The sequence below is a fragment of the Euleptes europaea genome, chromosome 6 (assembly GCF_029931775.1).
Source record: "Euleptes europaea isolate rEulEur1 chromosome 6, rEulEur1.hap1, whole genome shotgun sequence".
In the NCBI taxonomy this organism is placed as follows: domain Eukaryota; kingdom Metazoa; phylum Chordata; class Lepidosauria; order Squamata; family Sphaerodactylidae; genus Euleptes; species Euleptes europaea.
In genome coordinates, this window is record NC_079317.1 from 68,641,717 (window position 1) to 68,655,474 (window position 13,758).

A 13,758-nucleotide genomic window follows, 5' to 3' on the forward strand; every position below is an offset into this window, starting at 1 on the left:
CACTAGGTAGCTGACAGCCAGTACCAGCAAAGAATGCCACCCACATAATAGGAAGAATTTCACTTTGAGGTCAGCAGTTGCAACTAGGGCTGTGTACATCAGTAAACTCGATCTGAAAATAAACCTGAAAAAAGGACTTTTCGGCTTTTTTCAGGTTTAATTTAAGCCAAATATTAAAACTGGGAATCAAGCCTAAGCTGGATAGCCGATCGCCAAAAAAGCCGAATAGGTATTCGACTTTTTTCAGCTTTGGCTTTCCCCAGGCTTTTCCCCATGGGAATTTTTTTATGAGCTCCAGGGGGGCGGCAGCATTTTTGTGCAGGCCCATTGCAAGCATTCATGGGAAACTGGAAGCAGCCATTACAGACTATGAAAAGTAAGTATTTTTAACATTCTTCTAGGGAGATATTTTTTAAGGTAGAGTCACCACATTTGCAGTTTACCGTGCTTTTCTATGGAGGAGGAGGGGGGTAACCCTTTGGAGGCCCATAAAATACTTCAAGGTACCCAAAGCAGGGCCTCCAAAGATGACTGGAGTGCACAGGTAGGTTAATGGGGGAGAAGGCGATCCTTACAGTATGTTGGCCCCAAGCCATATAGGGATTTAAGGGTCAACACCAGCACCTTGAATTGAGCCTGGAAGCAAACTGGGAGCCAGCATAGATGGAACAAGACTGGTGTGATATGGCCCCTACAACCCACTCCCGTAAAGGCTCTGGCCACAACAGAGTTATAGTTACCTATAAGAAGTATGGCCAGTCTGACATCCTAACCTAAAGTCAACATAATTCCCAGGGGAGTTGCAACACAGGGAACACAAAATCAATATTTCCCCATATATTGAACCCCCCCACACACACACACATGATGCATGCCCAACAACATTTTTTGTTTCATTAAACAGCAGAATGCAGTGCCATATTATGCTCTAAGTGGTTTGTCATGTAGCATAAAAGGCCCCTAATTAAGGAACACAAACCAAAGCCCTCTTGGGCATGGCAACCAGTTGTATGGCTCTTTGGATCCCAGTTGTATCCTCTTTGGACTGAGTCATGCTTCCTGTATTCAGGAATATCAATGTCTCTCAGTTACAGAGAATAGATTGTGCTCTTGATACAGATATCATGTACATTGAAAAGATGTGTGAGTCCTGACTTTGGATGCCAACAAAATGAACAAATATGGAAAACATTCAATTCATGCTTTCTGTATCTGCACATATCATTAACTTCTGAAGTGGCTCTGAGGGCCTTACCAGACATGGCATTTTCCAAGTGTACTGTCCCAAGCCCTGTATGGCCCTGTCTAGCCTGATCTTGTTAGATGTTGGAAGCTAAGCAGGGTCAGTACTGGGAAGGGAGACCTCCAAGGAAGGCTCTGCAGAGGAAGGCAATGGCAACACCTCTGCTTCTCACTTGCCTTGAAAGCCCCTTGCTGGGGTTGCCATATGTCAGCTGTGACTTGACAGCACTTTACATACACACAAGCATTGTTGGCCCTGGTTAGTAGTTGGATGGGAGACCACTAAGGAAGTCCAGGTTGCTATGCAGAGGCAGGCAATGGCAAACCACCTTTGTTCATCTCTTGCCTTGAAAACTCAATGAGGTGGCCGTAAGTCAGCTGCAACTTAATGGCACTTTCCACACACACACCACTGTCCCAACTTATCCTGTAAGTTACATCAGGTTAGATCCTCTTCTCCTGTGTTACTTTTCCAAAAAATAAAGCTTCCCTTATAATAGACAGCTTCCCTTTCTCCCCTTCTTCGGAGCATTCATCACCAGAAGGGAAGTTCAAGTAGTTCAAGAAGTTCTGATTCCCTCTAGTAAACCTCACTTTGCTTCACTTGCCAGTCACTTCATTTTGTTCGCCCGCATGATGGTGCCATCCATTGGTTGAGAATAGAGTTACTAGCTCTAGTTTAGGAAAATCCAGTAGATTTGGGGATGGAGCCTGCAAAGTCTGAAGAGGCAGGGTTTGTGGAGGGGAGGATCCTCAGCAGGGTATAATATAAAGTCCACCTTCCGAAGCTGCCATTTTCTCCAGGGAAACTGATCTCTGTAGTGTGGAGATCAGTTGTAATTCCAGGAGAACCCCAGACTCCATCTGGAAATTGGCAACCCTACCTGAGAATGACTCAGCTTCTGCCACTGATGCCTGTGAGGGGCTGAAGGCCCTTCACAGAGCCCCTCGTGAAAGATTCCATGTGGTCTTCAGCTAATCAGAAGCATCTGTGAAACAGGTGAAACATGACAGATGTTGCTATTTCTCACTTGTTCTCTGCTGCTTCTTTAGGAGGAGGAAGCCAGCAAGGGAGTGGCGGCAGGTCAGTATTCAGTAGGAGTGATCTGAGAAGGGATGTTGACGTCTACCTGGTATGAAACTAGGGTTGCCAGGTGTGTGGTTTTGGCAGGCAATTGCCCACCAATCCACCCAGCTGCTCTGGTGTGGTGGCTGCATGCACGCGTGGCCGCATGCACACGATGACGTCACTTCCAGTTTTACTTCTGGAAGTGCTGCATCGCCGCAGCTGCTTTAGCACTTTGAGTGTTAAAATAGGCTGTGGCAATGTGGTGCTTCCCGGAAGTAAAACTGGAAGTGACATCATCGGGGCGTGCACCCATGTGCGCATGCAGCCGCCCCAGCCCCGCCCCCTAAAACCTCCCACCGATTGGGAGGGGGGATCTGGTAACACTATGTGGAACCTGGTGATCAAGGCCCGAAGAGAGGAGTGTGGGGGGAAGGGTGCCTAATGTAGAGGGATCTGGTTCCTTGGGTCTAACCAGGCATACACAACACTTAGGTTAACTCATAATTATACATGTGGAAAATGTCATGTCTGGTTAGGTCTTGAGGGAGGCAGAAAGAACAGTTTCTAATATCCACTCTAACATGTTTTTAAAATCTGAAAATATTTCATATGTGGGCACACCTTTGATTCATATAATGCTGTTTTGTTTTCAGTCCCTTTCATAGGGGTTGTTTTGTGTTTTCCTAATCAAAAATAAATTACATAACAGTGGTTTGGGGAACCTTTTCCTCACTGTCACAATGTAAAGTCAATATTCTCTGTGCGATTGCCACTGTGATTACAAGGGCCCTTCTCCAGTAGTTAAAGCCAATTCAGATCCCGTCAGCATTCATGTGAATTTGGTATTTGTTCTTATTACTTGTTCTTATTCCTACTCTTGGTGCTCTGACTGTGGCTACCTCCAGTATCCCATTGCCCCACAGCCCCCATTTCCTTCCCTCTTGTTTGTCCACACTCTTTTGTCACTGCTTTTTCTCTACCTCCTGATCCTCTGGGTCACTGAATCTCTGTGCATCACCACTTTCTCTCCCCAACCCTCCTTTCACAGTTTTCTCCCACCCCTCCATCTCCACCTTTTCTCTCCCTTTCATTTCTGCTTTCACCGCTCAGTCACTCCTTACTTTTAAAAAATGCTAGGCTGTGTTATAATGCCAATGGTTTGTTTATTTAATTAATAATTTTATTCGTTTTACTTCTTTTATATCCTGCCTTTCTCTCCCATGGGAACACAAAGTGGCTTACATAATTCTCCTCTCCTCCAGTTCATTCTCACAACAACCTAGGGTTGCCAACCTCCAGGCAGTAGCTGGAGATCTCCTGCTAGTACAACTGATCTCCAGCCAATAGAGATCAGTTCCCCTGGAGAAAATGGCCTCTTTGGCAACTGGACTCTATGGCATTGAAGTCCCTTGCCTCTCCAAACCCCACCCTCCTCAGGCTCCATCCCAAAAATCTCCAGGTATTTTCCAACCTGGAGCTGGCAACCCTACAACAACCCTGTGAGGTAGGTTAGGTTGAGAATGTGTGACTGGCCCTATGACACCCAGAAAGCTTCCATAGCAGAGTGAGGATTCAGAACTGGCTGTTCCATATCCAATCTAATACACTAACCATTACACATCACATATACTTAATTTACACCCCAATTCTCTCCCAAAGTGGCTTGCAACATTTCCCCCTTCTCCATTTTAGCCTCAAAACAACCCTGGTTCAAATTCCTAGTCTGCCATGGAAGTTTGCTGGGAAAGGAAAATGATGGAAGCCTCTTGGTATCTGCACTGGGGAGGAAGGTGGGGTACAAATGAAGTAAATAATAATAAATAATAAATAAAACACAAGCAAGTTCTGCTATAGGATTTCACAAGGCAAACCGCAAAAATGTCATAATCACTATTATCTAATCATAAACTGGCTTGCCCTGTGAGGATGTTGACAACTGCAAAACATGGCCGACCTCAAACAATGCCAGAGCTTCCACATGCTTGGGGTGATCTCTAGGAATACAGAAAAATATTGTTAACCCAAAGAAGAAAGAAAAAAATCCCACAAAATTGTCCTGATGAGGATTAAAATGCTCCAGAAGGGATGGAAGAGGTGAATATCAGTTAAACGAAACTTAGAGAATTGTGGAAAGAAAGATAATGGGGTGATATTTACAATTTGTCTCCCCCGGCTGTGATTCCTCACATGAAAAGGTCTGATAAGATGGAAATTATTACACAACTTAGTTATGCCACTTAGGGCTGTTGAAAATAAAAAAAAAATTGGTATAGTTCGGATTCGGCCAAATTCGGCCCGTCTGGATTCGGTACACGCCGAAGTCCGAACTCCCCCGATTGGGATCCGTTAAATTCGGCGAGAAATTAAAGTTCGGCAAAATATTCGGCCGAATATTGCCATTTAAATTTTAAACAATCACTCTTGGCCTCCCGCAGCTGCGGGGGGGGGGGGTTTAGAGCTGGACGTTCAAAACTTTCATCATTGCTTCTTGTGACCCTTATTGAAAGGACCACCAATTTTGGTGACGATGGGGTCCTAGGGAGGCGAGATATGGATCCCGGAAGCCCTCCCCCAATTGCCCATCGCAAAGCATAGACCGTCCGTGACTCGGCTCGGCTGCATTTGCACATTCAAGCAAATGATGCAATGCAATACATTGGCCAAAAGCGCTGGATGAACTCAAGTGGCACCCAAGCACCGGGGGGTGGGGGGTGGGATGGGAACGCGGGAGCCCCGGTGGCGAGAGGGTCCTCCTCGCACCTCTGCACGGAGACCGCTCGCCCTTCTCAAGCCAACCTGGGGGGGGGGAGGCTAGGCCGGACCGTGGAACCCCAAGTAAAGCAACCACCCGCACAACTCAAAGACCACAAGACAACCAAAAGCCAAAAGCGCTGGATGAACTCAAGTGGCACCCAAGCACCGGGGGGTGGGGGGTGGGATGGGAACGCAGGAGCCCCGGCGGCGAGAGGGTCCTCCTCGCACCTCCGCACGGAGACCGCTCGCCCTTCTCAAGCCAACCAGGGGGGGGCCCTGGATTGTGGAACCCCAAGCAAACCAACCACCCGCACAACACAAACACCACAAAACACCCTCAAACCAGTTCCAACTGATGAACTCCGGTGGATCTCTCAACCGCACCAATTCTGCTGGCTGGATCTCTCGCCACCAAAATGGAAGACAGCGGGAAGGAAGGGATGGGCGGGCGTTTTAAACTTTCTCTTGGCCAGCTCAAAACTTCAAATCAATGCTCTGATTGGCCATGAGAAGAATCTGCTGGGCTACCATTGGCCGCGGGAGAAAGCAGATTGCCAACGGGCGGATCAGCTCCTGCGCATGCGTCTCCGCAGAACCACCGAATTCGCCAAATTTACTCGCCGAACTCACCGAACATGAAGAGTTCGGCCTCCCGGATTTCTCCCATTTTGTAGTTCGGATCCGTCCGAACAGAAAAGCGCCGAATCGAGGAAAATTCGGTTGATTTTCAGTTCGGGCCGAATTGAATCGACAGCCCTAATGCCACTTGTTAACAGATGTCATTTGCAGCAAAACTTTCCCGATTTATTGCCAGAGATACGGGTAACTCAGATGTACTATATTCCAAGCAAAGCAAGGGATTTAATTATACAGCAACCTCATTATTGTAGTAACAAGCAAGACTTCAAATGAAATTTGCGCAAAATATAGTATTTTTTATGTATTTTCATAATCTTTATTCCTTTTGGCCTTCACAGAGGCACCTTGTCCTCCCCTCTTCTACAACAAAACCAATATTTTTATATTATTTGCAGCAACAGCTACGTTTCCCCTTTGTCTTTCATTGGTACAGTGTTAAAGACCTTGTCCCAACTGCTTCAATGCAATGCAAATTGGATGAATTCTTGACTGAATGCATATCAAATGTACTGATTAAGGGGGAAAGTCATGTAATTGTGCTGTTGTTGAATTTAGATTTTCAATTAAAATGCTTTGCATTCCATCTTAAATATTTTGCTGATCATAAATTTAAGCAAATTAAAATTCCATTTACAAAGTCTACTGCTATGGTATCTGAGGTGTCATAGTACAGTGAATATGAGCAAGGAGAAGCTACAGATTAATATTTTCCCATATTGTCAAGCTGTATATTTCTTTTACAATACACTGTCTCAAAAATACTGTATTGCTTATTCAGTTAAAAAAAGTCAAAATATTCTGTAATACAGAAGTTTCATTTCTGTTCGTTATAAAATGTAACATTAAAGTCCTTGACATTGCCTTTGGCTTCATATCAATGCAATCCTACATAAACAGCATTCCTGCTGAACTGAACTTTTATTATGTAGATATTTAAACTACATGGAAGATTACACTGCACATTTCCACTAGCAACTAAAATATTAATGCTGTATTATACGCAGAGAGGACAAATAAACAAACTTGTAGAATTGCCAACACAGGAGGTATATATGAAGCAGTAGGCAATTTGCTGCCCAATATTATGAGCAAAGCATGCCCAAGTCCATTGAAAACAATGGGTTTAAACATGTCTACACCTATATTTATTTAATTAATTAATTTGATTTATATACTGCCCCTCCCGGGCAATGCCAGGCTCTGGGCAGCTCACAAGATATTACAGCACATTAAAACATATGTTTCTGGTTAAAAATTCTATCATCTTAAAAGTTTCTAATGGTGCCCTAATCAGCCGAGTAAGGATAGAAATAATCCCAGTGAAGAGGGATCAAGATTAGCATAAATAACTAAGAAGCAATAGGAAAGGAGAGAAAAGGAAGGGAGGGGGAAGGAGGCCAGCTAAGATGGAAACCGTTGTCGTCCTCAAGCATAGGATTGCAGCTTTACACATATTTCATTCTTATACCACTAGCTGCTACATAAGACCTCAGCCTTCCAGAGCTGATAAAAGTGACCCTAGCCTGCAATGACATGTTTTCCTGTGCCTGAAGCATTATTATGTCATCCTAAACAGTCTTATCCCCTTCTTATTGATATCCTTCTTCTTGAGGATATCAATGTTTTTGATGTCTTCTTTATTTGCTACCCTCTCACAGAGGAAAAATACCCACTTCATGTAGATTTCCAAGAGCAGATGTATCACCTCTGTAAAAATGGTGACAACTGTGTACGTTTAATATGTATTGTCACAGAAGACCAGTTTGTGAGGAATGAAATATGTGGCCCCTTATCTTGACTGGATTTAGGGGTGAGGGTATGAGTGAAATGAAAGAAAGAATGAAGCAGTTGGAGATAAGCTATTGAACATACAGCATATAGCCATCAAACCAATATACCCAGACAGGCTACAAGCCACTGAAATCTGGAGCTTCAGGAAGTTTATATCCATCTGCACTGGGTGCAGAAAGCATTTTATTTGTTTTTAAGCACAAGTCTTCAGCAACGCACTACTTTGAGATTTACCGTATGGTTTCAACTTCTGCATATCTAATCTGCTTAATGTTGTTTACTTTCTGCCTTCAAAGATGGACTGCACAAACTGACTACTTGGAGAAAATCTATGCTATGCTGGAACTAGAGACACAATGCCTCATCTTATAATAATATTTATTTATTGATACCTGATACAGGTATATAGAACTCCTGTGGGTGTGGCTTCCATTTAAATGAACAGGGTGATTTAGTATGTGCAAAGGGAAGTTCACACACTACTTTTGAAATGATCAAAGATGATCTTCCAGAAAATTCCACGAGATTCCCCTTCAAGCAATGACTTGATGCTACAATCCAAGAGCCAGCTACAATCTCTTAAACAATATTTGTTTCTATGAAATTTAAACTTAAGTAACTGGGTACAGAAATGGAGCTTTACAGAGCTATCTTAAGTGTGCCTACTCAAAAGAAAATTGCACTGAGTTCAATGCTTCTTAAATTGCAATTTAATCCTTTTTGAATTTGTCTTGACCTTAAATACTCAACCCACATATGCCAATGTGTCCTAATGGGCAACGATTTGGATGTGGAAAGCCCAGGTTGAAATCCTTGTCCATCAATGGATTACTAAGCAGCCTTTGGCAATCTGATGTCTGTCAGCTCACCTTTCCCCCTCCAGCCCCCAGGAAGAAGGATGAGATAAAAATATAATCATCATCAATATATCTATCTCTCAACATGGCCCCATTTGTGTTAACTTAAATCCAGAGATTGGCATCATGGGCAGATGAGACAGATCTTTTAATAAAGCTGAGAAAAACCCCAAATGTGCAGAAAAATCTGAAATCTTAATTAAAAAAAACATTAAACTACCCAAAATGATAGAAGAGGCTCCAATAGGTTTATTAAATGAATACCCTCAGTGGCCATTGTTAGGCAACCTCAACGGTACTGCTAGTCTTCAAGGTGTGGTTTCTGTCAGTAAAAGGTTGGGAACCCTTTCTATGGCTAATTCGACCTTGGAGGGAGGACTCGTCAGGGCCAGGGCCAGCAGCAACCACCGGGTGACTTGATACCACATGATTGCATGACTTACTCAGGGCAAGTTGCTCGGTATTGTTCAATAACAACCATCCCATGAAAGTCAGTGTGGTACAGAGGTTAGAGTTTCAGACGAGGATTTGGGACACCCCGGTTTGAATCGTCACACCTCCATGGAAGCTCACTGGGTGATTTTGGGCCCAGTTACACATTCTGAGCCTAGCCTACCTCACAGGGCTGTTGTGAGGATAAAATAGAGAAGATAATGTTGTAGACTGCTTTGGGTTCCCATTGGAGAGGAAGGCAAGTATAAATGAAGTAAATAAACAATAAGTATAGCTAAAGAAGGGAGGCAGATAAAAAAACTAGGTTTATTGGCAGGAGGGAAGAAGAGAAGGGAGGAGGGGAAGAGGATATGGAAGCTGCCAGGGGCAGTGAAATAATGTGCGTAGGGGGTTACAAGGAAAAGTAAGGTGTTCCCTGCAAGTTCTTGCAGCTTCCCCACTGAGCAACTGAGCCTGGGCTGGCAGCCAGGCTGGCACCTCACAACTGGGCCAGACTTTTCCCAGGTAGAGGCTGCCAGAGCGAGGGAAGGAGGGAAAACTGAAGATGGAGGGAGGAGGAAGAGATAAGGATGGAGTAGCCAGTGTGGTGTAGCGATTAAAAGCAGCAGACTCTAATCTGGATGGACTGGGTTTAATTCCCCTGTCCTCCACATTACGCTTGCTGGTTGACCTTGGGCCAGTCACAGTTCTTTCAGAACTCTCTCAGCCCACGCGGAGACAGGCAATGGCAAACCACCTCTGAACATCTCTTGCCTAGAAAACCCTACAGGGTCACCATAAGTCAGCTGGGACTTGAAGGCACACACACAGAGAGCTGGTGGGTAGGAAAGAAAGAGTGAAGCAGGAAAAGGGAAGACCCTAGAGGGGCTTTTAGGAAAGGGAAAGAGAAAATAGTGGGGGGGGGGGAGAATAATGAGATGCCTCTAGCAAGTCTCTCCGGGTTAGTGGGAAGAAGAGGAGAAAGCAGGAAAGGTTTAAAGGCTATGTGGGCTGCCAAGGGAGGGAACAAGAAAATAATGGGGCAGAGGATGCAGGAAAACAAGATCCTGCAAGTGCTTGTGGGTCCCCCCACTTGTAAATAAATAATGCCATGCTCATCACTGGCCACTAAATGCTTGCTCAGTTGCATGGTTCATTCCAGCTTTTGTTGGTCCTTGAAAGAAAAGGGTTTCAAGGTTGGTGTGGCTATTGAGACTCATCCCCTCAGCGGCCCCCTTGACACACATACATAGCAGAGTGGGAGCTGCTTCTCTGTAGGACAATCCCAGGCCACTCGTGAATGTGTGTGAAAATGTCAGCGATGTGAGCAGGGCCAAACATACACATGATCAGAACTACTGAAAAGGCCTACACAATTCCCACTCGCTTGGTGGTAATATTCATATATTCAAACTCACTGCCCAGCAATATGGGTAAGGTTTAGGGTTGCCAAGTGCCCGGTGGTGGCGGGTAAAATCCTGCCAATCCACCGGGCTGCCCGCCGGCCAGCTTATTGCCAGCGGGCACTGCATGCACGCACACGCGCATGCATCACTTCCAGGTTTACCTGAAAGCAACGCGGATGCTCTGGCAATCTCAGATAAAACTCTATGGAAACCATAGAGTTTTGTCCGAAATCTCTAGAGCATCTGCGTTGCTTCCAGGTAAACCCAGAAGTGGTGTAGGCGTGTAGCGCCAGGCGTGTGTGCAAATTGCAGGCCGCAGTCATGGCCCCGGAAAGCTCCCGCCGGTGGAGCTACAGAGCCTGGCAAGCCTAGTAGGGTTGCCAGGTCCCGCATCACCACTGGTGGGAGGTTTTGGGATGGAGCCTGAGGAGGGCAGGGTTTGGGGAGGGGAGGGACTTCAATGCCATAGAGTCCAATTGCCAAAGCGACAATTTTCTCCAGGTGAACTGATCTCTATTGGCTGGAGATCAGTTGTAATAGCAGGAGATCTCCAGCTAGTACCTGGTGGTTGGCAACCCTAAGTATGGGGTATAACTTAGGGACACATTTCGTGTGTTGTTGTGTGTGAGAGACTGTGAAGGGGGCCACCCATCAAATAATCACTGATGGATAACTGCAGAGAAGATAAAGCAATTCAGTGAGTAACAACAACAACATTTATAGCTCTAACTCAGCCAAATACAAGCATGGCTATTAATTTAGACATTCACTGGAAATGAAAAAAGCTAAAATTTTAAAAGCTAAAAATTTACCATTTATACCTGAAAGTTTGGACCTCATATATTTCTCAACAGACCCCTGCCATTTGCACATAGACTCTCACAAAAGTTCCACAATGCCATTAAGATCATAGCAATGTGTCATGACCATTTTCTTTAGTATGGAAAGGCCATCACCTGTCCAATCAGTGTTCTACCAAGTGATCACTAGACCATACTCGCTTTCGCACTGTTGTGTCTGTACTGTGAACTCAACACATCAATGTAAGCTAATCCTTGGCTTTTTCCTCCCTGTTTCCCAAAAATTATAACTGTGCTATGTTTAACCTTTGGAAGCAATTACATATTTGTAATTAAATGTGTGTTAAATGTATTATAAACAAGGGCTGTCTATCAAATGCAAATATGTTGAACTTCTGAACTGATAGAGGCATTTCATCCTGAAAACACTGTCTTCATCTTTTTAACCTTTCAAATCCTTGTGAGGATACAACAGGGAGAAGGAAAGTATGTACACTATGAGACCAGAAGAATTTCAAAAAAGGCAACCTAATAATAAAATGATTCCAACTATATTTTAACATTTCATATTTTGCATCCAGATATGTAAAATGCAAACATCAGTCCTCAAAGAGATTGATATTCAAAAAATCCCAAATAAGCTGCACAATGTTCTCTTCTTTAGAAAAAAGGTTACCGTCATTCTGAATTACAGTTTAAGCCATTCTATCCCTCTTAGCTTCTTTTCTATGACCAACAAACTTTTCTTAGTTTATGCTGCTTGATACAAACTAATTCTTAACCATCAATGCATGAGAGCAGACTGAAAACCCAGGGCTAGTATTTAAGTTCAAATGAAAAGCTAGGTTAAAATATTGATCAGTCGTAAATATCAATTATACACATACAGGCCACGTCTTCAATACATTCAGCACCACAGTCTAGCCTTCTCAAGCATAAAAGCAAAAATAAATAAAATAGTACACATAACAGCATGTAGTTTAAACTATATAGTTTAAACACTGACTGAAATTATTAAGCAATAGTGTTGTATTTGTCGATTGTTATATATATGTTGCTAATAGTAATATTATTAATAAAAATAGTGAGTTTAAATATGAGAATTTCACAAATTAGGTGTGTGTATGTATAGAGAAAGAATATTGCTTTAATTAATGCCATTTTCTATTGAAAATCATAAGGAATAATAGAAAATACTGTTATCCTGATGAATGTATGATTACTTGTTCTGGAGTTATCCAGCTAAAAGCCAGCAGAAATGGCCACTCAAATATCTCCAGATTCAAATTCTGAAACCCCCTTTTCTTAGTCTGTTCTTAAAATTTCTTAAACCTTGCGGACATAATGTACAGAAATTGAGTCTCTGGATCAGCCCCACAAGGTGAAGCTTAGGACCCAATAATGATATGCAAGTGTTACTAACTCCTGGTGTTGCTGTAGTTTGGTGATAGGTAGGTAAAGTTCACTGTAGAAAATTGAAACCAGGAGCTCAATTCAGAACAGCCAAATGGCAGTGTAAGAACCTGAGAAAAGTCTCCTTCACTACTAGAACAAACAAACAAACAAACAAACAAACATGTGTTCTAGTAGGTTATCCGGGCTGTGTAACAGTGGTCTTGGTATTTTCTTTCCTGACGTTTCACCCGCAGCTGTGGCAGGCATCTTCAGAGGAGTAACACTGAAGGACAGTGTCTCCTTCAGTGTTACTCCTCTGAAGATGCCTGCCACAGCTGTGGGCGAAACGTCAGGAAAGAAAATACCAAGACCACGGTTACACAGCCCAGATAACCTACAAGAACCAATGAACTCTGACCGTGAAAGCCTTCGACAAAACATGTTTTTGGAAATGATCAGTGTTCAGCTGGCATTAACCTGGAACAATCACTTTAAAGTCTTCAGGAATCAGGAATCAGTAGCTACTTGAAATATTTTAAAAGTAACAAGAGGAAAGAATTAGGATGCCCAATGCTGAATTAAATAATGTGTAAAAACTGGCAGTGAGCATTTTGTATTTTTTTCCTCAACAGTATCCAACTCTGACTTGTTGTCAAGGCTGACTTCACATTGATCAATACGGGCAGATATTAAGTTTATTCAAAACGCACAAGTACAGACTGTAACTTGTTTAAATAAAAAAGGTAGCTGTTACCATTTCCTACCAGTAGTGCTACACATAGGTAGGATAGTTTAAACACTCTTTTCAAACAGGATTTGAGCCGCCAATGTGCAGGATTGTCTCTGGGGTCTTTAATGAGAGCTTCCCAAAAGCTTTGGATCAAAAGATTATAGTTGCATTTTCAAAGCCAGGCTGAGCCTTCAACATTATGCCCACACCTAGTTCATACGTGTGCAACCCCCCACAAAAGTTTAAAACAAAGTGAGAAGTCCACAGAGATAAAAAGCCCTTACCTCATTAAGCTCCTGGTTCTGTTGGGGAAATCCTTTAGTAGAAGCAGTGAAAAGTCTCATCAGACCCTGCCAGATGTTAGGTAAACATAGGTGGCAGGCTATCACTTCAAAAACCTCACAGCAATGAAGATATAAATGGATGTGATATTAATTTTAAAACATTTCTTAGAATGTTTAGCTAGCCAATTGTGGGAATCCTTAGATCACTTCCTGATATTCTGATTGGGTCTGCTAAAATTAAACTTTAAAAAAAACCCCACAGGGATGACAAACATTTGCATACAGCCAACTCACACCTTCGCGCAGAAACAAAACAAGTCTAACCAGGTTGCACTTGTGTCCCAAGAACAAAAGAGAAA

General features: G+C 43.3%; 1 protein-coding gene across 1 annotated transcript in view; it reads right to left on the bottom strand.

Moving 5' to 3' along the window:
- EHF (ETS homologous factor) overlaps positions 1 to 13,506 on the bottom strand; it is a 58,502-nt gene extending 44,996 nt beyond the window's left edge. Inside the window, exon 1 of the mRNA XM_056851542.1 lies at positions 13,400 to 13,506. Within this exon, the coding sequence (XP_056707520.1) occupies positions 13,400 to 13,459 (60 nt within the window). The 5' untranslated portion in view covers positions 13,460 to 13,506. The remainder of the gene's footprint in view (positions 1 to 13,399) is intronic.
- Positions 13,507 to 13,758: the final 252 nt, after the last annotated feature.